At 41.6% G+C, this 27,270-nt stretch overlaps 1 protein-coding gene across 6 annotated transcripts in view; it reads right to left on the bottom strand.

The window, feature by feature from the left end:
- The window catches only part of PARD3B (par-3 family cell polarity regulator beta), a 399,577-nt gene that overhangs the window by 7,977 nt on the left and 364,330 nt on the right, over positions 1–27,270 (bottom strand). For all 6 annotated transcript variants that reach the window (XM_068685930.1, XM_068685929.1, XM_068685927.1 and 3 more), the window contains one exon: positions 22,210–22,289. In XM_068685930.1, coding sequence (XP_068542031.1) covers positions 22,210–22,289 — 80 coding nt within the window. The remainder of the gene's footprint in view (positions 1–22,209; positions 22,290–27,270) is intronic.

The following is a 27,270-nucleotide window of genomic DNA, read 5'->3' as shown; positions in this document are numbered from 1 at the left end:
TGCCATGCTCTGACTATAGAAATGCTGTTACCATTAGGAGTAAGTCTGGGAGACTGGGGGCTGTTCCAGGCAGCAAAAGCAGGGTTCCTCTGGAAAAACAGCATTTTCACTTGATAGCTTATGGTGTAAAAGTATATGCTGTTGTTTACCCTTAAAGAAATTGCCGTAACAACTCAAACCAAGCCCTTTCTACTTGGCAGCCCCTTGTAGCTGCTATGCTTATTTCTGCAAGAAGCAAAACAACCCCTGCCTTTCCCCTCGGCAGACACTGCCAGCTCTGAGGAGGCCCTAATGAAATTCTTCTCCCCTTCGTTGCTGTTTTTGTAGGCTCCTGATGAGTTCAGAGTTCATGGGGCCATATCACACCTCCCAAGTGACCCATGGTTTGGGGGTCAAACCAATAACCTCAAGTGGAAAATCAGTGACCCAGGGGACTGATCAAAAATCCACAAATTGGGTCAAGCAGGTCCAGCCACTCAAAAGGACCAGGCCAGGAGTGTGTCCTTTGAGAGGACATGCTGTGTAGGAGCTGCTCTGACCGTCAGCTGTTTTCCAGATTTTTGGTCAGTTGTTTGACCTGTGGGCCCAGTGAAATTAATGGCAGGCAGAAGGTGGGGAAGTTGACACAACATCCTGGGAAGGAACTGATCTCAGAGCTCAAAAAGTGTTTTTGCTGACAGTTCAGCTCTGCTGGCTTCCAGTGGAAGATCCATCAGTGATCGCCTAGCTAACAGCAGAGGCTGCTGACCGAGGAAGCAGTGGAAGGTAAGCAGGCAGAAGCACCAGCTTCAAGAAAGGGCAAAGCTAGTGGAGTAGTGTGAAAATGCATCCCTCGAGAATGTCACATGCAAGGTGCCCCTTAAAATGTTTTATCATGAGGGAGAGAAATCTCACCTTCCCCTGAAGCAGAAGCATAGATGACGCAGAGATAGCTGCAGACATGTTTGGCCATATAGCTTCACATGCTGGTTAGCAGATCTATGGGTTCATCTTCTACATGACTGACTGGGTAGGCACTGCGATTAATTTTGAGCTTTAAGAGCAAAAAGGAGCTTTGTCCAAGTAAAGCAGGTAACCTGTTTGTAAAGCAGTTAAAGCAGGCGATTGACATTCAATTAGCAGTACATGTTTTTTTTTCTCTATGACAAGTAAAGCCTGAAATAGTTTAGTTTGTTTTTCTATCTCTGCTTTATTTACCTTTCAAGCACAAAGCATATAAGACCTAATATATTCTGGCTTTGCTGCAGAATTTTTGAAAGCTTCTGGAATTATTTAAAACAGAACTGAAGGATTCAGAATACATAAGAAGGGCTTCTTTTACCCAAAATAATATTTAGTCACTGAAGTCAAATGGGTATCTGTACGTTTCAAAAAAACTAACCAAAACAGTTTTTGCTTTCTATGGTTCCATTTTTTTGTTTTTAAAAGACACCATTTCAGTGATTCTTCAGTTGCCAAGAGTCTCACAGGGTAGAGCGTACCTGTCACACTGGCCTAAATACCTAATGTTAAAAAAAAAAAAAGGAAAAAAAAAGCACATTTCCTTTCAGGTTTACTGTGTTTCATTGTTAACCCCCATTTGCAGGTCACCTTTAACATAAGCTGCAAAGACACATGCTCGGGTTATCTCAAAGCAAAGGAAAGCAAAAGGACGATCTGGCTGTTCATGCTGTGCCCCATCATGTTGGGGGTTTGGATTTCATCATGACAAAAGAGTTTTTCTTGCCTCTGTTCTATGGGGAGAATCACAGAGGTCACATTCTTAGTACCTGGTAAAAAGCAAGGAAGGGAATGCTCCCTTCTTACATCACTGCCTCCTTCTAGCTGCTGCAGGAATATTTTGCAAGGGATATAATCTCACATGAAAAACTGCCTTCTTACTTTGTCAGGGAGTACTTCTTGAAATAAACTTCAAAGACAGCCACAGACTAAGTGGCAAATGGAAAGCCCACATTTGGCTGCAATCTCTTTCATGTCTAAGCAAGACATAGAGAGACTCCGGGTGATGGCATCAGGCAGCTCAGGCTGTGATTAAAGAACAGGAGAAAGCAACAAGGTCCTATCTGTGTCCAGATTCTCACTGAAGAACTCTATTGTAGGCATTGTGATTGCAAGCTGTTTGTTCTCAGCCAGGAGGATCTACTTTTAAAGAAAAAAGGAGCAGATGTAAGAATTAAATTATGCAAATAAACAATCTTACAGTATCAAATACATTACTGTGTCTTTATAAAGCTGTTCTCGATGTACACTAAAAACAACTGACTGAAAAGACCACGTTGCCCCTTTCTCTCCAGATACAGTATTAAAGACATTGCTGTGCTGTTTGTAGTCTGTGGCAATAAGAAATTCTGTTGCTTAATATTCCATGTTCATTAAAAAATACAAAAAAAAATACTGCAGGTTACAAAAAAAATAACTGCACGACTCTGAGCTTCATTAAAGTCTGTCTCCACATCTTAATAGGTGATATACTCCTGTAACAAATATCCTTTGCTGTTTCAGACCAATACTTCCCATAGCCAATGATAGGTTTTGCATTTAAAAAACCACAGGAAATCAAATTTGGTATCTTAATGCTGGGAGGAATCTGCAGCGCAAGGAAGTGCTCTGTGGCTCCTGTCTGCAAGAGAGGCTTGTACCTCTCGGTACAAGGCAGATGTCTAGCAATGTCATACTAACCTCAAACACACCACACACAGATTATTTATGGGCTGAGCTGGTGGAGGTGCTTTCTTCTCCTGTTCTTTTATCAACAACGCAAGGCTAAAAAATCAGATAACATAAACGAATACAATCCCTGGCTCTCATGTAGCACATGCCATGTGGAGAGAGCTGTTTTTAGTTTGAGGACTGTGTTTGGAATTCCTTCAGTGTCAGGTTTCCAGTTACCAGACCCTCTTCCCTGGGCCAGGCACGACTGCGGTTGGACGGGATTAGCAGAACACTCTGCAATGTATATTACATAGCTTTGACTTCTATAGGCTTTGCAGTCCCATAAAAATAATGATCATTTCACGACCTGCATTACTAGTGGAAAAAAGAGCAGAAAGATCTCTCTCCTTTTTAAAGAACTTGTATTTGTTTTGGATTTGGAGAAGGAGGGATCCATACGAGTTTGTTTGATATTCAAGCAAGAGTACATTTCCGATGAGATGCAGGCCAGATTCCCTGCCCTTGTGCACAGTTTTGCAAAGTTGAGCAGTGGTCTTGGCTGGCCTGAACGTAAGAGCTTACGTGTGCAGTTTTTCTTTCTCTACAATACTATGGCTTTGAGTATTTAGAAACAAACAGCAAAAACACCACAGTCCTGGAATGCAACTGTACAGTTTATATTACTCCACTTGAAGTCTATCCTTAAAGTGACTGGAGAACAGTGTTTTTTATTTGCAGAGGGACAAATCCTTAGAGCTGCTGGGCCCAGCAGCTACCTGGGCAGTTATTAGGAATTGGAGCTATTCAGTTGCCCCAGTCATCTTTACATCTGGGGCCAAGTGTAAAGTTTTGTCAGACTTTTGTCCCAACTTTCCAGGCACACAAGTAGACTGCAGAAGCAACTGTCAGAAAGGGAAACGGCAATCTGACAGGTCTGAAACTTTACTATAAGATTACTAAGATTTCTTATGGTAGCACCAACAGTTTATTCTGCACACAAGCAAACTGATTGTTCTAAACCCCTAAGGGCCCAGACTATGTCACAGATTGGTTAACATCACGGTTTAGGCTGCCATTTAATTAAACTGCCTCCCATCACCAACAAAGCCATGGAACACTTTATGCTGCTCCTGTGCTCCAGCATTAGTTTGTTTTCCACAGAAGATCTCAGACCAGCTTCTGATAATCCTATCCTGCAGGCAAAGCTCCCTTTTCTTTCCTTCCCTAAATCCAACCTACAAATATAGGAACTGTGATAATCAGGATTAAAAAAACTCAAATCAACAGCAACAAGCCCCAAATATGTTAGCTGGTGCTCTATAAATGCCCAATGAGCATTCAAAACAACTAGTCCAATAATCCTTCCTACTCAATTCACCACTTGCTTTGTTTGTATGCTCTCAGGCATGGCACATCTCCTCTACCAGGAGGCATAAAATAAAGCAGCACCTATTGAACAAGACATCGCTATTCTGTGATCTCTTCGAGCTTAAAGGGGTCTTAAGTAGATTGGTACTTTAAGTAGCGAGTCATTACAACATGTGTCATTTCATATGTTACTCATTATTCAACACAACATAATACCATGCGAGTCATTAACCTCTTGGCATTGGTAACCTACTCTCAATGCTAAGCAAGCACGCTTGTTGCTCAGGAACCCCTGTGCTCTGCTGGGGAGAGACCTGGATGAGATTTTAAGGTCCCTTTGGTCTTTTGTTTTGCAGATCAGCAGAGGCCAAAAGCTCTTGCTATAAACTAAGTGTTCTTGGCCTTTGGTCTCTTGCGTCACGTTTCTAAGATGATGCAGGCCAAGCGGCACAGGAGGACAGAAAGCTTTTCAAAGGGCTGAAGCCAGCAAAAGAAGCAAATGCTTTAGGTTTCTCAGCTGAATTTTGACTTTCAAAGCAGACAAACTAATACAGAGAAGTCCAAACAAGTGCAGACCTGTCATCACCTGGGTGAAATGCTCACGTGAAGTCTCTCTTATGGGATATTTGTACCACAGTACTGTGCAGTAACTCCAGTGGATGTGGGCACCTCGCTAACACTTCCAGGAGAAGAGCCAGCTACTGTCCCAAAAAGCAGACGTCCAGCGGGAAGGGAGAGAGGCACAGACAGGCGAGACCCCACCGCTGGCCCTGTACAGCAGCACAAGAGCCAGAAACACCAAAAATTCAGATGTCTTTACCTCACCCTAAGCTCTCCTGCAGATCTATGCTGTTTTTGGAGGCTACCAGGGTAAAAATTAAAGGTCATGTGGTGGTTTGGGAGATTTTCATTTGATTTAAAAGCAATTCTGTTGCCACAGTCCAAATTCCCCTTCAGAAAGAAACAAACACACCACCCTGGGAAGCCTCCTCCAGTAGCCTATCCATTCACTGCCTGCTCCTATCTGTGCCATTTTCGTTCAGCGCTTTCAAAGGGACGTAAAACCAAATTCTATCCTGTTCTCATTTTTCACATGGAATGAATTTAAAGCATGGTGATTATTCAGCTGTGCTGTTAAAATGATTTTTCAACAAATAACAGAAGTCATTAAAAGAATCTTCCTAAGAAATAATAGCCTGGGCCTGGGTCTTTACTGTTCAGCCGCTGGGATCTTAACACGCTGTCTGATCTTTAGTGGGCTAGTAAAAACCCGCAAGAACTGGTTATTAATGTTATTACCAAGCTTTCAGGCTTTCTTTCTTTCTTTCTTATTTTTTTTTAAAGCATCTCTCATTTAAATTAAAGCATTCCTTGCAGCGTTTTCTCCCATTGCCATGATGAAGCATGGCTGTCAATTCTGCCTCCGATGGCACAAACTGGGTAGTAAAATCATGCTTCAATAAAAAAGGAAAATGATTTTTGAAACTGACTGTAGCTGGTTATTTTTCCCTCCGTTTCATTTTGTTTCTAGGTCCAGACATTCTGTTAAACTCCCTGGGAAGTGTCATTCCCTTCTCTCCCCTCCGCAGTCAAGGCAAGGCTCAACATCCAAGAAGAAAGATCCTGCTTTTGGGAGGGAGAGGGGGACCTTAAAAACAAGCAGCTCTTATTGGTTTCTTCAGGCAGTATTTCAATCCCCATTGTTCCTCCACTGCTCATGTATTGATTTGCTCCTAAACAGCACAAGCAGCCTGTAAATAGAGCCTCCCCATCCCCCAGCCCCCTTCCCTTATATTTTCTTTTGTTAGAGCCATTCATTTCTATACAGGCATTAGATTATAGATTTCCTGGCTTGCAGCACTCCATTAACACTCTGGTAACCACCCCTTTTCCAGCCAGCCATTAAACACCACCTTTAATAATTGAGATTTAAAGGCTCAGGGCATGATAAACAGCTGAAGTTATAACTTTACAGCTGCCTCCACAAAAGTGTGTAAATCTCCACATTTGGATAAGCAAATCAGTTAATTAGACTTGTATTAAGTCACAAACTTTGCAGGCGCTCTGACAGCGTACGTCCTGAGGTTGAGCTTTAAATAACAAGGGTCAAACCCCTGAATCCCACAGGGCTGGGAGAGACGGAAACGTCCCACCCGGTGCCCAGAGAGCAGTAGCACTGCCTGCAGCTGCTGAGACATGAAGACGGCCGTGAGCGCCCTGCGACTGCAGCCCCTTCCAGCTGTGTTTATGCTGGCTTCTTCCTTAGGAGCTTCTACTGTTACACTAACACCAGTGCAGCTGCAGCAAGCACAGCGCCTGCCGACGGGATGTACTCTACCTGCTGCCTGCGGTGGACACATCCCTTGTTTTAGCACCCTGCGTGTCCTGCCCAGCAGGACACAGGTTGCTCTTCCCAAGTGGGGCCCGGCAAGTTGCGTGGGCTCAGCACAGCTTCCTCCAGCTCTGCCCCCTGCACTCACCTGGGCTGAGGAAATGCTATGGATGTCCCTCAGTTGCTGCTGGCCAGTAAATGTTCAAAGCTGGGGAGATTTGGGAGATACAGGTCACTGGCCTCTTTAGGGACATGGGTAGTAAGAGGTTAACCTTCAGTTGCGAGGCCCAAGTGTCTGTGCTCCATCTCTGCATGAGTTATCTCCCTGTTGCTGCATTTAAAAATACTGTATGTAATTAACTGTTATCAGGTTGTTAAGCAGTGTGCTGAAGTGTGAACTTATCATTCAATTGTTTCCTTTATTTACAAAATCCTCGCCATTCTCTGGGATGGCAGCCTGGGACAGGCTGTTTACTTGTTCAGATTAGGAGGGTTTAGCACACCAGATTCTGGTGGCAGAAGCAGATTCGAGAGAGGTGAGACACAGCTGTGAGCCTGCTTGGCTCCTCAACCACCCCTTCAACACGCCCCGCAGAGTAGCTGTGTGTGCACGAGATGCACACATGCCGCTGCTACCAAATACATCACTGTAACACTGCTTTGCCCCCACTGCTCCCCTCCTTTCTCCTCCTTGAAGATCCTTCTGCACACTCTCCTATCCAGCAACAGCAGCTGCGTCCTACTCCTCTCTTGGCCTGGCAACTGTTCTTTTCTTTGCTTTCTTCTCCAGCAGCACTGCCCCTGGCAATGCCAGCAAAGAGGGAAGATAACATGACACCATCAGACCTATGTGATTTTTTACATGTGTTTCTGTCTGAGGCAGCATCATGCATCCAGGACATATCAGTGTGGTCCCTGGGTGTGCAGCATCCTTTGATCTTTGGGAACTGGTGCGATCCCCAATATCCCAGATCTATGCATCCCCCCAGTACTCGTAATACAGGAGATATGCAACTTCTAAACAAATTTCTTCTGTGCCATCTGCACACCATACTGCATGCCAGATGATGAGATAAAATTTGCAACAGCAAAGTTCTCGGAGCACAGCAATCTTCTAGAGAGAGCAACCACAGCCTGTGGAAACACTTCTATCAGCTTAGTCATATACCTAGAACAGAAGATGTCAGGATGATGAAGCTAGAAGAGGGAGCACAAAGCAGAGGCCAAAAAAACAGGCTCTAAGGATGCACCAAAACACCATCTCCCATAGCAATGGGACCCTGATGCTAATAGCTGGAAATTAGTGATACCTTACAAAGTTAACAACACAACAATTGGAAGACAGAGGCAGGCCAGTATTGAGATAAAGAGAGGCTCTGGAAAGCACCACCAGCTGTAGGCTTTGGTTTCCTTTAAATATATACACACATCATGTGGCAAAGATTAGCATGTGCAGTAGAGTCATATGTGTAAGTCACAATGCTACCAGCAGTTTCAGTTCAGATTATGATGAACACCATTGCAGTCAGAGAGGTATCCCCAGGTATCTATTCCTGTGCCACCCAGTAAGGCTACTGTATGCCATCAGAGAGAAACAGAGAAGTGGCACCTCCCTATTTGAACCTGGTAAGAACCTGGCAAAGACTCCAGACATCCCTAAAGACAGCATGTCTCAGTTTGGCTGGATTTTTTTTATTTATTTTTAAATTAAACAAAAATACCCTCTACCTTGAAACAAATTTTTTACATAATGAATCAATCAAACAATTATCTATGCTCTAGTATGTTCAAATCAAGGGAATCATCATCGAAAATAACCAGTTTTTATAGCTCATTTAAAACCACAGTACGCTAGGCTGCTGATTCACTAATGAACAATAAAGGTCACTACTACAGTATCATTCTGCCTATTTTCAGATTGTGTGATGTGATAGATTTGAAGTGGCAAGTTCATAAAAAAAACATCAAGGCACTTTGCAGAGGGAAGTGAAGATGGAAAGAGATTCGTGCCCTGCCCAAATACCAGACAGAGAAGAGGAAATAACTTAATGGTACATGAAATTTGGTCCCCCGGCCTCATCCAGACTTAGCCAAAGCCTCTGGATGTCAATGGAAGCATTTCAGTGAGCTTTGGATTTAGGCTCTTGTATAGGAAAATGGTATCTGAAAGGGGAGAAGAGGGCAGGCAGAGAATGAGACATCTGTATCCTGGAATGAAGTCAGGAAGTTAACGTCTGAAAGCCTGAGATAGCAACTAAATAGCTGGAGTACAAGATGGGAGTTGCTGAAATGCCTCACTTCACACGGAAACTTCCTTTTTGATACTCCCTTGCAGGTATCCAGAGGAAAGACAACCAATACAATTAATTTACTTTTTGCTTTTTGAGTGCTCATGACCTAGAGGGAGGTGTTTAGGTACATATACTAAGGAACAGGCATTCCCCCAGACGAACAGCACACCTCTACTACACAGATAAACACCTATGAATATTGGCAACTGGGGCGATGCAGCTGAGTGTGCATGCACCATGTCTCTGACTGCTACCAGAGCCTGATGCTTCAGAGGAAGATGCAATTAGTAGACAATTAACGACTTACAGGACAAAAGTAGTCCTTTTTCCCCTCCCCAAAACACATTCAAAACAAAACCACTATCGGCATTAAGTCCAGCTTTGCAGAAAGGTGCAGAAACACAAAACACTTGATGTGCATGTGCTCACAGATGGGGAGAGGGAAAAACACAAAACCTGAACTTGATATTTAACCTTGAGAGGCCTACTATTTGAATCCCATAGGAAAAAAACACAATATAGGAGAGAGGCCCTGTGGTGAGTTGAGAATGATGTCTTTTCTAAACCTCCGTGCTCATTTTTAATGCTGACTTGGGTTCCTCTCTAATAAACAAGTGAAATTCTACTTCCAGTAAAATGGGATTTTCTTTAAAATAACTCTACAACATTTCAAAGGCCCCTCTTTTTTAATGATGAAAAAGTAAAAGGGAAGAATTTCACATCACATGAAACAGCTACAATATAAACCAACAATCAAGAACATTCCAGTTTCTACATCAGAAAAGCAGAAAGCAGCAACACCATTCTAAGGATGCAAAATGGCTTCCGTGTACTGAAGTTCCTTGAGAAACTTGTAAAACTTGTGGTATAAACTAGTACAACTGAAAACGAGATGTCTAAGGAGGAAAAGACCAGGGTTAAGGGTTCTTTATTGATTTTTTTCCCCCGCATTGGGATTAAAGTGATTTCAGCTGGGATCCAGCATTACAGATGTAATTATAATTTCCATTTATATTTTTAGACTGTGTACAAAGAAGTGTAATAATGGACAGCTGAACACTTTCCATTGTCCATTAAAAACGAAATGTTTCTGATGAAATCTCTGCAAGACCAAGGACCAGTGCAGTAATCTCTCAATAACGGAGCTTTCTTTAGATGTTTGGTGATGAGAGAGAAGGGAGAGCTGTCAGCCCTTCACACAAAGAAATCAAACTAAAATGACATTAAGGTTCTTATTCCACTCAGTAATACTAAAGAAATCCCACGTTAAGATCAGTAACAAGTTTCTTCAGAGAAAAAGTCAGATTATTCATTAAATATAATGATATTTTGATATTATTTACAGGATATTTAACAAAAACCAGTACATTGAGGCAACATTAGGGAAGCATTATTTAAACCACAGAAAGCTCAGAGAGTGAAAAAGTGAAATTTATGTAAGTACCACTGACTGTCTCCCATCCTTCCCCCATGTTTTACAATGCACATTTAAGTCCAGGTTTCCTGGAGGTCTCTGATAGCTAGGCAAATGCTTGTTATTGAAAAGCAAAATGTATTCAAGGTAAAGCAGGTGCTTAAGTGCTCTGATGGATCTGGGCCTAAAAATCCAAGTTGTAATCCCCAACTCAATTTCAACTGACTAATTGAATTTGCTTTTTTTTTTTTTTGTAAATTCCCTTTCGTTGCAAGCCGCTCTGCTGTGCAGCTCTGTGCTCTGTGCCAGGCGCCGTGGTGCAGGCAGCACCGCAGCACAGCTCGCAGCCCCCAGCTTCCCCTGCCCAGAGGGGCGGCAGCATGCCCTGCAGTGCAGTGGTCCTCATGGAAAGGTGCTCAAAATCAGCACCGGTGTGCTCAGGCAGCCTAAATTCAGCCTAATTCCCAAGTCAGTGAGAAAACCCAGTGCCTTTGGAGACCTCCAAAACACTAATTAGGATGACCAGAAGTTGAGTTAGGCAGGCAGTATAAGAAACGGGACACACAGGGCTTTGCGAGTGACTACCAGTGTCCTTAAAACTTTTAGCTCACTTTGGAGATCTTCAATCACGTAATGTGCATATTTGCTGTATGAGGATCTTTGAAAGAAAGACTCTATGTCCTTTCTTCTATTAGTTTTGTCCCAGCTACTGTTTTACTGGAGGTTGATTTCAGTTCAAGAGCCTATTGCTATCAAGAAAACAAAAGGAAAAACCATAACCAACACCGTGACCATAAAAATGGACTTCTAAAAATGTATTCTTATTATACTGAAAACATCTTTGTTCTCAGAAAAGAAACATTAATTTTTTTTGAAGCACAGCATCTCAGATGGAGTCAAAATTCATAATAAAAATGCTAAATGAGGGACCAAAACCTCGTGGCACATGGGTATGTACAACAGTACGCTAACACCAAGCAATAAGCCATTCATATGGATTTTCAGCTGTGAAATCCTGCTGAGATTGGTTTTGCTTGCCAGATTTTGTCATGATCTACAACCGACTGCTCTCAAAGTACTTCTTTTCACCTGGAAAACAAAGGCTATTTTTCTACTTTAAATGAAGAAAAGCTCCAGCCACTCAATATTCAAGGACCCCCGTTGGCTTGGGGTTTTACTTGATAACCTGGGCCGGGCTTTGTTCACACATTTACTGCCCTCTCTCTCCTCTCTTGCTTGGAACTGGCTGCCAATTTCCAAGGTGCTGTCTCAGACCATCTAACACACAGATTCAATCTTCTTGCTGAATTACATCTGGAGTGGAACAAAGATGGCAGATAATGCACTTTCTGTTCAAGTTAACACTCACCTCCTCCTGCTTCCCATGTATGTTACACAGTGGATGTTGGCATGTTCTACTTTGTTTTTTCAGCTGGTGCAAGCGCATGAGATATCAACCAGTCTATGCACAGAGAGAAGACAGTGACTTGAGGAACAGCTTCCAGTTTACATGACTCCTCGCCTCACCTCCCTTTCTAACTGGGTACTAACACCAACTACATGACTACCAGATTTTGCTGGTGTTCTTCTGGCACAGCCGGAGCATCTTTACCTATGGTAAATAGCTTATGCAGATTTTCCCAAATAAGCATCATTGAAAGAGCAGCATCCCTGAGCATCTTGTACTTTGTTTACGCTGTATTTTAAAGAACTGTTCTAGTAGAAAATTTTGTACAGGTGCTAAGTGACAAAATTAGAGCTAATTTACATAACTATTAAATGTTAGAACAATACAATCTCTTCCAAGCCCAGAGATGAGAGTAAAGATTCCTAAGAAAGCAGGAATTAATTTTCTCTAACAGGGTACAACAAGAGTTTTAGCTCCATGTTGGCTCTTAACAAAGTTAATGGCCCGTAACAGCCACTGATGTGAATGTTTGTGACTCTCCAGCGACCTTGAATTGCATTCATTTTTAAGTCCTACTTCACATATATCTGTGGTAAGATGGGACAGGGTAGAGAAGAAAATAGCATGCAAGGATACACTCTTCCTAGAACCTCCAAAATATGGAGAGATTTTGACTGCTACCACTGGTCTGCAGAGTTCATGTGCAAAAAGCAAAGATGCCATTTAGGTATAAGAAATAACACCACAGTTTATCAAATCGCTATCAAACAGACCTGGACAGCAAAGAAATGATGGAATATGCTCTAACAGCAATTGCATTTCAGTCTAGACCTACTGCTTTCTGAAACCTACCGAACCACAACCATGGATTGCACTGGTTCTGGATCAGGCTCATACTAGCATGTACAGCATTTCTTGCAGAATAAGGTGTTATTCTACCTGGATGAACATATCCCAAAGCATGACCTTTTAAAGTGCCAGAGTTAAAGAGCAAAATAAAACCTTAGGTGAATATATGGACAAAGAAAGTGGATAAAAACATGGAATTCAGAATATTCTCTTGATATGTATTTAAGAGACTTCTGTGCAGAGAAATTAAATGTGTCACCTACTCATGAGATGGAAGCAGTTTGGCTGCCAGTTGAATGAGCTGTGTTGAAACAGCTGCTCTAGCAACTGTTTTTACTATTAACTTCTTCAGTGATTCTCTTCATCCCAAATTAGATAGCTCTTTCCTTTAATCACCGGTTTATATAAAAGCTCCCTCCTCACAAGGCAGGGTTTCACAGTGGATAACACTCATAAACAACTACAGGGCTGTTTAAAGCACTGCCCCTGAGTTCCTCTGTGGCTCAGATCTCCTCACCCCACGTCTTCTCATTGCTCAGTGGGTGGCACTCCAGGCGCTCACTGTGTCTCCTCCCGATGTGCTTGTAAAAGAGCCCAGAACTGAATCCGGGTCCTTAAGAGTGCATAGCCCATCAGTACCTTACAGTGTGCCTTTAAGACTGTCCACATACAACTCACTTCCCTACTTTATTGGCAATATCTCCTTTCCTCCTTCACCAATGTGCACGCAAGAATACTTATAACTGATGTACTTTTAATGGCTTGCTATTAGAAACTCAGATCTTGCCATGACAGTGCAACTTCCTTGTTCTTTTTAACCTTTCCCGCTTTTTGCTGTGAGGAGACACAGGCAGGATTATGGAGAGCTCGCTGCAGCCTGCCTCTGAATGATGGGAGCCATCGCAAAGCCGCCACTTGTTAGCAGGAACTTTGCTGAGCTCTGACAAACTGTACAGGACATCTATGCACAACGCTGTGCGAGAACTGCAGGAAGCTTGCTCAAAAAATCCTGATCCAACATCCTCAAAAATTCCGTGTATTTTTACACCTGACGGTGTTGGCTTCCTACGCTTCTCCTCGGCTAGCTGTTTTGAAAGCACGTTTACTGGCAATTGTCTTTCAGCCACACCTCCAGACCTATTTATCAAGAGAAAGGCAACGCCAAAACCTGCAGTGGAGTTGCTTTATGTTAATTTACAATGAAATTTCTCATGAAAACAAAACTTTTGCAGCCTAGAGTCCAAACTTTTTGATCAGTTCTGACTTACAACCCAACCCAAGCAGCAACATTTTTATTCCAGATATCCATACCTATAAAGCAACCAGCTGAATTTCCCAGTCTGTTGGTCTCCTGAGCCATTTCAATATTCATCCTGACAATGCAGAGGATGTTATTTGCATTTTGTAGCACACATCTTATTCCCCAGGTTTCACTCAGCACATCACTCTGCTGATACATTCTATGGGACATATGCTTTTGTTTTTTAATTTGATCTCCTTGTTTTTAATTTGCATCCAGTTATCTTTTTTCCACAGATCCTTCATCTCAACCTAACCATTTTCTACTGACGCTTACTTCTTTCATTAAAATTTTGTTCTGAACAGCTGTTTTGTTCTTCTATTCATTGGAAGCACAGCTAATATGGCTTTCTTTTCTGTTCCTGAGTCATGTCTCCACGACTTCATTAAACTTTATAATATTAATTCAAGCCCCTTTGTTCACAGGCAATATTTTCTTCCCCTTCCATATTTTTAAGCTGAATTTGGTGTTTCTAGTTTTAGTGGGAGGTCTTATGTACAATTGTACAATAACATCCATATCAGATCCATGTTTTTTGTAAATGTGACAATTTAAAGTATTTTTATTTACTCCAGCTAATATCTCCTTAAAATAAGAATTAAAAAAAAAGCAAGCTGGCTGTTTAATTTCAAAATATTAATTGACTTCTAAACCATTCCATATTGCATTAACTGGCTCTTTGCTATGAGGAGTTGACTGACTTATTAGAAAAATTGACAAAACCCATCCCCATCTGCCTCCTCCTACACTTCCAAAGTATTCTGCTGGGACATCTGGCTTTCAGTGTTCTTTTCAAGCTATATCCCAGTTGTTGCAGACATTTTCTTTGCTCAGTTTTCTTTAGTTATCCCCATGGAAATTACAGAGGTGGCCCGCCAGCCACAATCCATGATTTGATGTCATGAACCTTGACCTTTCTGGCTTTCTCAAGTATACTTTTTCAGCATAAAGACTCAATTTGGATAGAGGCATCCAGTTCATTTCAGCTGATATTTCCTTCTGTTAAGAAGACTAGAGGCATGTTTAACAACCAAATCCCCTCCTTTTTGAATTCCACCTATGGATTGCTGTATTTGTGATCTCATTTACAGTTTCCTTTCCTCCTAGTCTTAAGAGAAATTTAGGTTGCCTCAGACACAGGAGCATTTTATGAATCACACCTACAGTATAATGTAGATCCCTCCCTACCTGCACTGGCTTTTAATGTCTGAGACTCTCCCTGTAGAAGGTATGCACAGATTATTTATAAACCCCAAATGTTTTTGGACAGATATATTTTGACACCATGCACAAAAGAAATCCTTCAGACATCACATATGACACAGAGGTGTTATTAGGACCATGGCACAATGCAGCAGAGCAACCGAAACAGATGCAAGAGCAAGATGCAACAGAACACTTGCAGGTCCCTGCTGCGTGCCATTTACCACAATTCAGGTGTCCCACTTTGGATCTGGACTCTGTCCTTCTTGAAATACAATGACTTTCCTGACATCTCTGAGGCTCTAGGCAGTTTCCACAGCAATCAGTTTTATTACCTTGCAGAGTTAAGTAAAGTTAAGTAAATCTTAAACTGTTTGATATTGGATTTAAGATAATCTTTTAATAAGCACATCAGCTTGGTTCCCAAGCTTGTGCTCTAGCATGTAAGAATGATCTCTTTTTTTTTTTCTTTGCTTGTATTTCATCTTGGCTGGTTTATTGCAGCATATCTTGGAGGTCCTTGAGTAGGACCAGTATTTCCATTAAAACTCATTCTAAATTCATCTGCCAGGACTTAAAAACCAACTAAAACCATTCACGTATTTCATTTATAATGAGATCACTCCATTGGAAGATGCAGACAGATAAGATTTTGCTGCATTCTCAATGAAAGTACAGCTGTCAAGATAAAAATCATATTTAAAAATATTCCTGAGTTACTGATATTACTTTATATGACTAAAACAGAAGAGAAAGTTAATAATCAAGTGTACTGTAGAATATACTGGACATTTTTTAATATTTTATAGGACTAGGATGATGAAATTAGGTGGGTCGTTCATTTTTACTCCCTACTTGGTTCTAATCCTATTTAATTTTTGCTAAGACTTCAAATTATCAAGTTGTCTTAGTTCTGAAGCTCTGTCAGGTAAATATTTAAAAAAATACTAATTCACATTGTAAGCTGAAGTAAAAAGACCACTCACAATTGGTTCTCAAACCTATCTCCTGACTTTAATCAACATGAGAAATGGGAAGATACATACGTTTTTCAGCTGTAACCCAAATCTACAAAATATTCACCTGTTTTCCACCACTTTGGGGGGCAAATTAGAGCATTACTAAAATATACTGCGTTATATTATACAGAAAAAGTTTAAAGGTTTGCATTGTATCTGCATAACGTGTGTCTTGTTATGTGCTCTCACTGACAGAACGTGACATTGGTGATGCTGGACTAGGATGATAAGTTAGTTAGCTGCCATTGCAGTTTAAGAAAACAAAAACAAAAATAAACCACGTTTATGATGATACATCTGCAGATGCTCTTTTGAACCAGGAGACTGATTCTACAGTTTTAACAGTGCTACAAGGCAGCACTGGCATTGCCTGCAATTCCTGCAGCCTGCAATCAGCATTGCCACTCTCTGCCTGCCACAAAACACGATTTTGGGCTAAAAATTATAAAAAAGAGAATCGAGTAGAGCCATGTAATGAAGTCAACTGAAGAGTGGAACAGTGGAAACTGAGAGGTAGACAGGTATTAAGAGGTTGCTGAGCACTAGGAAGGCACCTGGAAGATAACTTGGCAGGACAGAGCAATGTTGTTGCTGTTACCAAAGACCTCCCTGCTACTGCATGGCCCTTGTCAGTGCAGATGGGTCAACAAAAAAACCAACCACACCACCACATTACTCAGCTGGTGGCTGTAACCACGACTGTGCTGCTGGGAGAATGTTGTGCAACATACTTCTGTGTGTCAAGGATTAAAGTAAATGAAGTACCCAAATGAGAACAGGGAAAAAGACTTTTGGCAAAATGGGCTGACTAAGTTAAATGAAAGTGATTGAAAGCAGAAAATTTAATTGCAATTTAAACCAAGAAACAGGGAATTTTGATTTAAATTATTGACTTGAAGCCTTGCTTTTTCATCTGTGTTCCTTGGTTTGTTGATTCCCATAGGTTGGGAATGCTCTGACAAGTTGATTTGAAGCTAATTATAGTCTGTACTAAAATTATGATTTCTTTTTGTTAACCAGGCAAATACACTATATACATATTTAAGTATTGTCAGTATATTATTTTCAGATTCTGCTAGACAATGGCAAATGATGACTTATTTAACAGATAATTAACTTTTCCTGGTGATTTGTGTCAAGTCACTTTATGATGACGTTTTTGGGGATTCAATTAAATTGCAGAAATTGTGCATTTTGAAATTAACTTGGTTAGTAAAGGCAAGAACACTCAACTGCAAGAAAAAGCTAATGGAACTCACTAAGTAATCCATTCCTTCTCTTTGAGGATCCTTATCTCTTCATGACGTAGGTGTTACAGAAACAATTCTTTTGATCCAAACAGTTGGAAATGTTTTCAACTCGACTCTAGAGGCTATCTCATAATTTGACTGCATGGGGATTCCTGCCCCCTGAGTCAACGCTGTTTTCATGGTCTATAGTGAAAGACTTAAGTGCTCAATCTATTTAATTTATTGAAAGGGAGGTTAAAGATAAAATAAATGATCACTGCACAGGACTACTGAAGGGCAGAGATTTTACAGACCACTTGGCTCTTAAAATCTAGCAGAAACTTGTAATTTTCTCAGAAAATGAAATGGGACAATTTCAGACTTAAAAAAAGGCATAATATTTTTAAATAGTAAAATAATTATCCTCTGAAGAGTGTAATGAATTCTCTACTCTGTGACATTTTAATTCTAGGTTCAATGTTTTTGTAAGTATATTTATTAAAGTAATGCTGTAGATCAAAATCGAAATTTAGTCTGATGTAGAAATGTAGAGGATCTGGGAAGGCTCAGACAAGGTGATCACAGGTGCCCTTTCTGGCTTCAAACTTAGAAATGGTGGGTGGCTTCTTTTAGCTACTGCCTTAAAAAGTGCAGTCTGCATGGTAAATGTGAAGAGAAACTTCCAGCATGACAAGACTACATGCTACCACTGTATTGCAATGCCATTTCCTTAACAGACTTGCAAGTTCCCCAGTTTTAAGGTGCATGCTACATTTGAGACAGATATTCCCATGAGCCAATTGCTAGCTTGCTCACTGGTCTCCTGCCAGCCACAGAAATGCAGCCTGAACTCATTTTTCCATCCTGGTAATTATTTTGTGATGTTCTTAGTGCAGTCGCACCCGTTTTCCTGACAAAACACATATTTTTCAGTAACTTGAGGATTCCAGAGAAAGTCTGGAATGTTAGCTTTCTTTTGGAATTAGCACTTCTTACCAGGAAGATGGCTGAGCTTTCTGATCTGCACTCATCATGCCATCAGTATCCCGTCTCAGTGTCTCTGCTTCTGGTCACAGCCATCTTAATGCAGCAAAGAGTATGTCTGGGGGCATGAGATTCCTCTGAGCAAGGTTGCTATTGGCAAGGCTGTGATTTAGATTAAGACAGACTTCCACAAAAGCAAGCTATGGGTATAGCTATATATAATATGAAAGCTATATATAATATGTAAAAGCAAGCTATGAAAAATACAGCTATCAACAAACAGAGCAGCTTCTGCTTTCTATCTGTTCCATCAGGAAAATATTCTGGATTACACCAAGAAAACAGTTGTTAAAAAGAGTTCGAAAATACTAATGTTTTTTCTAGCTCCCACACTCCTCTTGTCAAAAAAGGAGGCTAAGAGGTATAAGATTCAAGCCATTCTTCTCCTAAGCAGGAAGATTTAACATTGCTTAATAAATCTATTCAGCACTACTTAGCCTTAGCCCCAGGGCAACACATAAGCGCCGAGTGCACAGAACTGTATCTCTCTTGCAAAGCCTTCCTTTCTGTCTTTCCCATTTTGCTTCTTTTCTGCAGACAGAACAGCACAATGCAGCCTGAGATGAAGACCTGCCACTCTCCTGCCACAGTCACTTATCATCCAATTCAAATGTTTGCCTCTGTAGACATTTCCAAACAAAGTCTACAGACTGGCATTATTTTAGCTGGAAACTTAACTAGGTAACTCATCTGGCCACTCATTAAACCCAGCACATACAAAGCCTTCCTCCAAAGGCTGCTGCCTCCTGTTTTCAGCTTTTAATTAAAAACATCACCTTACAGAGGAACAGATCTTACACTCAAAGGCAAAAAGGGTGTCACTGAGCTCAGTGAGACTGGAACACTGGATTTGCTGCAAGTATCCAGAAAAGGCAAAATACAGTCGACGCAGCTGAATTCCACAAACGCAGTTAAAACAGACTCACAGCACCTGAATTGGGCCCATAATAACTAGGCTTAAATTAGCAGCTTCAGAGAAAGCCAGAAAAATACAAAACAAAAGGGCAAAGCAGCAATGCTGTTTAAATGCTGAGATTTTACAAACCCAGCAGCAGATAAGCACAGATGCTGCTGACAGTCTTCCCCTCCATGCAGGATTTGTGCCTTTGCACTGAACAGGGTGGTGCCTTTGGGCACCACACATTCATAAAGCTATTTGGCAGGTGATCCTTTTCTTCTTCTTGCCCAGCAGGGAGGAAAATCAAAGCTCTCTTCCTTGATTTGTCCATGTCCACACACATGCTGGCATGGCTCCTGCTGGCTTCAGGTAAGCAGACGTGTTTCCCTGTGCAGGTCCCACTTGCTCTTGACATGGCACAAGTTCCCTCCTCTTCCTCCTCGAGGGAATCCAGCTGCAGCCTCAGCACTTTCCTCTACTCCCTTGCGTCGTGCCACGCCAGAATGGCAGGCAAAGGTCAGAGCCTCCTAGACTCAACGCTATATTGCAAAGAGAAACTGCTTCCCAGCAGCTACAACCCTCAGCTGATCCTCCTTAACTCTCTCTTATTAAACTGGACTTAAGAGGCTAAATTCGTAAGACACTTATATGCTACCTCCATACCAAATACAGCTCAGTGGTTTGACCAAGGTGAGGACAGGACAAAAGAAGGACAGAAAACCATGACTATGAGAAAGCTGGGGAGAAGAAAGGTGGTCTTTGAGGAAATACTACCTCTGTAGAACCACCTACTGCTCTCTCTCTCCTCTGCCTGTTACCACAGCGTTCAAGATCCTCCACAGAGAATTGGTTGGCAAATAGGTGGCTTTTACCTGGATTCCTCTATACGCCTGGGCAGTCAGCCATGAGAACAAAAGACATCACTCATTTCCATTAGTGGCTGGCAATGAGACTGCATCCCCTTCTTCTGGATGTAGACTTCACTGTAGTGATCTAGTCATTTGTGACTGCCAGGGCTTAATTACTGCAGTAACGTGAAACTGCAAAACTTACAAAATGCGAGTATAAAACACGGCCACTGATTGCTCGGCTGCAGGCACATCCAGGGCTGTGCCACCCTAAAGCTCTGCTCCTGCCTGGGTGGAAATGCTCTAGGGACAGGGCAGTGACATGGCCTACGTGTGACGGGGCGAGCCTTCGGGTCAGGCGTTGCACACAATCCACCTGAAGTACACACCTCACTGCAGCATTATCTTCCCAGGCTCTGAGGAAAACGACATTCTATTCACACCGATCTCCAAAAGCTTATTGCATGTTTGGATCGCTTCCTAAATAGTGAGTCCTAGCCAGCTAAATGCTCAAACCTGTCAGAAGAGCTGGGAGAGTCGTGTTTCTAGCAAGTTAAATGGAAGTTTTGGGAAGAACACTGTGAGATGCGCGATCTGATTAACACAGACATACTTTGAAAAATGCAGGGTTCCCCAGCAAGCAATACACCCAGGGAATGTGCTGAGGGTCCAACAGGTTTAAAAAGGAACAGGACAAAAGGAATACATAGAATACTTTGCTGCTGCATAAAGCAAAGACGTGTCTGCATCCGCAGTAATGTGCTCAGCTCTGGTCATCCTCTCTCCAAAGGAATACTAGTGATACAAAAATAACTCAGGGTGATGGAGGTTACTTCACTGGGAAATTTCCATTTTAAAAAGATTGGAAAAATAAGGCTGATTAGCTTGGATGGAAGATGAATAAAAGGAGACATGGTACAGAAATGTGAAAACTGCTGTAGAGAATTACACTGGGCACCACTTACTAATTTATTTTTGTAAGTCACAAGGAAATATTCAACAAAATTGAAGTTTAAAATAGATTAAAAAAAAAAAGGGGGTTGTGTATAATTAAACTGTGTAAAACCTGCAAAACTCACTCCTAAAACATGGCAGAAAACACAAGTGTCGAAGGACTCTGAAAGAAGATGGCTATTTAACCCGTACAGTAAGAATATCCACAGCCAGTCAGGAAATACATACAGGAAACCTTGCTGGAAAGCCGGGTCCAGTTAGAAAAGCCAGTTACTATGCCGAAGAAAGTTCCAAAACAAAGGGTAACAAATAACATTTGAAGACAGTAACTAGACTACAGACTCATTCTTTGATTTAGAAGCCATGTGCATTAAAAACACCTATGAAAATCCAACAATTTGTATTGGTTTCCAAAGTAAGAGATGCTTTATATTTTCATGTGGAATTGAACAGAGCATTACATATTTATCAATCTTTGCAGTAATACCTATGAATGTACATAGGTCAGTGGGAAAAAGAAGCAACAAGAAATTCTTCACTGATTTGCTAAATGCCAGCACTACATCACAACTAAGAATCTCTTCTTGCTTGTAAATAGCTGTTTTTGCTTTGTTTTTACAAATTAACTTGCTTGAAGGTTCACGAAGTGGACTGCGCAACCTCCTTAAGGTCTTTTCTGGCCCCCTCATTCCACAGGGGAAATATTTTCTATTTTCCCTTTCTTACCATTCTCTCTTTTAGCATTCTCTCACTCTTCTTTCTAGGTTGCTGAAACTTATACTATACTATTAGAACTCCCATAGAAATGGGACTGAAATCTGTGAAATGCTTCCTTTTTGTTATGCCCCACTGGTTTTCAGTCTAGGAGGACTCTTCATCGAGTTGATAAGGACTAAAAATTTAAAAAAAAAAAAAAAAAAAAAAAAAGCCTACAGAGAATTTGCTCTTATTTCCACAGTGTTCAGTTAAAACACAGAAATGCTCTGCTCGAATGGGACCGCTACTTAGATGGTCTTTCCAGCAACACAGGACTTCAGGAGCTGTAACTGCTGTACTAGAGACTTTCCACAGCAGTACTCTATTATTGCCAGCTAGGATTATGCCACTATAAACTTGGTCAGTTAGGCCTTGCTATGACCTGTTGTAACTCTCACAGAGACAATTCCCCAGTGTCCATGTTCTCTACCTGTGGATCATGCCTCTTGCTAATGTGTTCAATGAGAGAGATTTTTTTCTTTAAAACCAAAAGTCCAAATTATTATCACAGTTATAAAGATAGCATTAAATCATCAGCAAAAGATGACATGACTAAATTGCAAAATAATGTCTCCTGCTGAAGCCAGGCTGATTTCCCTACTCAATGGAAGGAGGGTGTGAGTTTCCGAGGCTCGGCACTGTACCTGGGTAAAGATGCATACTGCCTTTCCATCCCTTCAAAGTGGAGATTGTATGAGCTCCCGTCTGGACCTTTTCCAGGAACCTGTGGAGAGAAGAGTAATTAGAGATGAAGATCAATTATGCACCCCAGCTACTAACAATGCATCTCGAAACGATAAGCAGAGAACACATGATGCTACAACATGCCAAAATCAACAAAAGAAAGGCAGGAGCTCAAAGAAGCTCCACATCCTATACATAATCTTATCACTGCTAACAAGAAAGGCTTTTGTATCAAAGAGCTGTTTAGAACAGGTACAATCTTCAGAGACTTCTCCTTGTCTGCATGCTAGCTGGGATACTGTCTCGCCTTTCCTGGCTGGCCTTCCTCCTAGAATTCAGTAACAAGAGGAGCTAATCTAATTAAGCAAGCATACTCCTGATTCCTGCAGCATAACTCCCTGAGTCAAAGCTAGCATTTTAGTACCAAGTTTTCTGTTTTTCCTTTGCTTGTGTGTTTTGCTCAAGTATAAAACATGATATAAACAGGTATTGCTTTCATCCTTAACACAAATCCAGAAACTTCCCCCAGCACCACTGCAAAGCTAAGTATCCCACCGGGAGTTAAGCGTATTTGTCATGCTCTGGTGGCAGTTCAGAAGTGAAGCATTAGCGTACTCAGTCAAAATGCCAGCTCACTACTTGGTTTGTTTTCAAGATGGCAACTGGAGTTGGCTGGAGAGCACTATTCTATCAGGAGGGCTCCAACTGGGGTACAAAATGGTGAACTTCAATGCTTTTAGCACACAGGAGCTCTCCCAATTTCACTCACTCAATGCCTGCTGATGGCCCAAAGTGTTAAGAGCCTTGTTAAAATGGAGCTATTAGTCTTTTCCTCCATAAATGCAGGAGGCTCTGACTGCATTCAGTGTTTCCTACATTAGTATGTATTCCTATTCCGGTGCTGCTAGAATCAGCAGTTTTATAAAGCAATATACTAAGAGGCCATTTAAAATCCCCTTCCTCTTTTACAGATTAATGGCAGAAAGGAAGATTTAATGCCTTTTCAAACATTTTTAACAATTCATTAAAAAGAAAAGAATAAATCACATGAAGCTTTCTGCAAATGCCTGATTATAGAGAAACAAACAAAAATTAACATTTTGCACTTTCCACAGGTTAGAGTACATTTTTGTTAGTCCTGTAATTTATGTATAATATGTCATTTTTACCGAGGAGATTTAAATGCTTCTACAATGGGACAGGTTGTGCACTGAGGTGTAGTAGGTCTTATCTACTTTTACACAGCATTTTCATGTACAATCTCTCTACTATGGACCCATTACATAAGACAAGTGCAATGCAAATAGAGGCATAATTCCTAGCAAAGCACAGGAATTATGCTAGACAAATACCATTATGCACCTTACCATTCACTGAGCATCCAAGACACTCCTAAGCGAAAGAAATATTTATCACAGGCCTCCTGCTAATTCCCCTTTATCTGAATCAAAACAGAAAGGAATCCTCATGGAACTGATGGTCACAAGAAATAACCACCTCTGATTGGAAATGACCCCTACGCTAGCAGTGCCTGACTTTGGACGAGTGGAAAGTAACAGTAATTGCCCTACATTTCAAAAGGAGGGCAGCAGTCTAAACTGATCATTCATTCATTTTTTCTACCAGTAAAAGTGACACGTAGAGAGAATTTGCACAGATAGATGCACTCAGGCTGAGAGTCAGAGCTGCTTTGGCTGTTCTCACACTGCTAATTTGATCAGGTTGGTAATTTCCCTTAATTCATCAGGTACAGTGGTGAGGGAGGAACCTCCCAATTTCTGCTATTTATGAAGAAGAATGAAGAAGGAAAAAAAACCTGAACGTGTAATTTAGTTTGCTCAGCAAAAAAGCCATGTAGAATACAGTCTACCTGCATGGAAGTAGATAGGCTATTAATTATGTTCAGAGGCAAGATGTTTATGAGCTAAATGATGTGCCAGGTAACTGACTGTGCACTCGGGATGCCGTGCAAGCTTCACAGTGATTACTTTCACGCCTACCATGAATAGCAGAAGCCAGTCAATGTGCAGGAACAGGAACAGATTTAGAATTATGCCAATGCTCAGTAGCGATCCCAAAACTTATACCAGTCACCAGAAAGTAAGAAATATTTATATCACAAGGCCTTTTTACAGCCTGAAAATACCCCTTTTCTGATGGTTTCCTACAGACCCAATAGAAGGAGGTCCCCCCTGCCAGTTCTGTTTGTATATACGACTCGAGAGCCAGTTGCCATAGAAACTCCCTGGCGGTGGATACCATTTTGCTAATTTGGTTCCATCGAGCTGCTCAGTCTCCCCATCCTGTATAAACCCCCCAACGCACTGGAAAAGCAAGCTCTATTGCTAATTAAAGACTCAGCCATTTCTTCTTTCCTTTCCTTTCCCCATCTGTCCACGCAGCAGTAAAAACATAGCATCGCTCAGCCAAAGCAAAATGGTGCCTGAAATAAAATACTGCCCCGACAAAGAGGGAAGTTGTGAAAACGGAACAATTATAGACAAAATTATTTGTACTTCAGAACGAGTCAAAGCAATGGCTTCTTGCTGTCTTCACAACAAACCAAGCTAAGAAATAGCATTACAGATACTAATTAGCAAAATACTCCAACTTGCCCTCCTTCCCCCAAACTGGGAGCGCACGGCGGGCCTCAGGACAGGTATGCAGATTTTAATGGCATATTTAATAATTGTCAGATATCTAGGTGAGTAAACAAGAACCCTAACAAAAAGGATTAGAAACTGGCAGTTCCACCCGAGGCAAAGGGATGTTGACCACGCAGTGCCCAGCAAGGCACAGGAGCTGACGGAAGACGCGATGTTCGCTGCGGCCCTGCCAGAGGCTTGAGATCAACTCTCCGGTCAGCACAGAGTGAACACGGCGGCAGATTAAATGCATGTTTCACGGATGTACGGTAATACACAATACTAAGAATGATTGGAAACACACATCTGTATTTTTTCAGGGTTTAAATTAACTACATCAACTTAAAAAAAGAGCCATCATTAAGAAGAAATCATCTTAGCGTAGAGCGGCCTCAAATAACTAACAAGCAAAACATGAATATGCAAAAATAACGGGGGAGAGATAAACACAGAAACAGCCATCATCCCATCAGTGCAATTAAAAGAGCAGCATGCCTAAATTGAGGAAAGGAAATGCCATCTTTACTAAAAAACAACAACAAACAATTCATCAAACTTACTGTTGCAAAGTATCACCGCCAAACCCTTGAATAACTGGGACGCTTGAATTAATCCAAAGAAGGTGCACTAGGTTAACAGACGGCTATAAAGTCTCTGAAGGCTATAAAGTCAACTACAGCCTCAAAGAGAAGTCTTCCCTTTTCTGAAAGCAAGTTGGTAGAAATTTTGGCATCAGCAGGCTGCTCTCCTGACTGCCTGCTGGGCAACTGTGCCGCTGGCTCCTCTGAAGCACACCGCAGTGGCCACACTTGGAGACAAGATATGAGACAAATGGGCAAGATATTACACCCATATATTGTAATGCCTTTCTGGCCAAGCTTTTCTGTAGGGCAGAAAGGCTTTTTTCCATCTACTTCGCTTTTTTTTATTTTATTTTATTATTTATTTAAATATTATTCAAATCTCTCTCTCCAATACTTTCCATTGCTAAACAAGATTTCTGTCATAGAAATACATCACTTCAGAAAAAAAAAGTGTGACACCTCTGTGTCTTCAATTACAACCCTGCCAGTCCCCAGCAGCTGGGGGAATGCAGATAGGAGAGCAGTGCAGGCACTGTGCGCTGCCTTCTGAATCCTCAGGCATCATCAGGGGACTAATATGAAGGAAGAGAAGGAGAGCAGGCTGGGGGCTCCCCTCACCTCCAGGACAAATGGAATCCACGCTTGTTTCAAGACAGAAAACTGTAGATTCTTAATTTCATGTTCAGATCCCAAACAGACAGAAAGAAAAAGTAACTATAAAGAAAAAGAGAAAACAAGACAAAAGCTGTGCAGGTGTCAGTGCAATCTATGTCAAATACACTAACTGCAAGGTACTTCAGAGGAGTCTCCTGATACAAGGAAACGATAAGCTAACAGCAAGTATCTCAAACCTGCTAATTCTCCCAAGGAAAATTTCCAAGGGAAAAAAGAAAAACTGAACATGCACATTTAGATCTAACCAGAGAACAAACGTCTTAGGTAATTCAAGTATTTGCACATGAATTATATGGTGTGAGTAGAGTATACCTGCAGGCAAGTATCTTGAAATAAGTCTAGGACTTGCCTACTGAAAGGTGCTGGGCTTGTAGAAGAACAATTCTTTACAAGCAGAAAAGGATTTACTTCATATCCTAAAGACTGAGAGTACCTCGAAACATGCACTTAAAAGTGCAAGGGGTTGCATCTTTTTTTTTTTTTTTCCCCCCAGGAGATGCTGTGCCTTGTTTCTCCTCACCTGCTTTCTACTGGCTTCCTCCTGGAGTATTTATTCTAGGCTAAGGGAGCAGCTAAGAGCATAGTCTGTCTACCTTACCTCTTCCACATGGGGTGAGGCATCTGGGGCTGGACAGCTGCTGTGGTATGAACAACTACAGTGACCTCGTTCAAAGTCCATGATGCTTTACAAAGCCAGAATCAACTCTTTGTGCACCCGCCCACAGCTCAAGATGGGAGCTAGTGCTCCACAAACGAATACCAGCAGCAGCTCCTTGCCCCTGGCAGTGGAGCTGGCATTCAGCATGACTGTGGTTTCACCCGGGGCTCTACCTCCTCTCACATATTCCCACCTGAGCTACCCGATCTTCCTGCTCTAGGTCCATCCCAAATTAAGTCAGCAGGCTGAAGACCCAAGACCTTGTGTATTGCTCACAAGGAAGAAAAGAATAAAGCAGAGGCATTTTCAGGGTGGCTGTCTCAGAAGGCTGCAGTTATCGATCCCTCTGTCATATGCAGCAAGTATTACTCAGGGCTCTGTTGGAAAACTTCGACCATCTTTGCAGAGAGCGGTTTGTTAAAAAGTTTGTTTGAAGCTTCTTAACCAGCTGTAGGAAAA

The sequence above is a fragment of the Anas acuta genome, chromosome 6, assembly GCF_963932015.1.
Source record: "Anas acuta chromosome 6, bAnaAcu1.1, whole genome shotgun sequence".
Lineage (NCBI taxonomy): Eukaryota > Metazoa > Chordata > Aves > Anseriformes > Anatidae > Anas > Anas acuta.
Note: the sequence above shows the minus strand (reverse complement) of the source record. Positions and strands in the feature narration are given on the sequence as shown.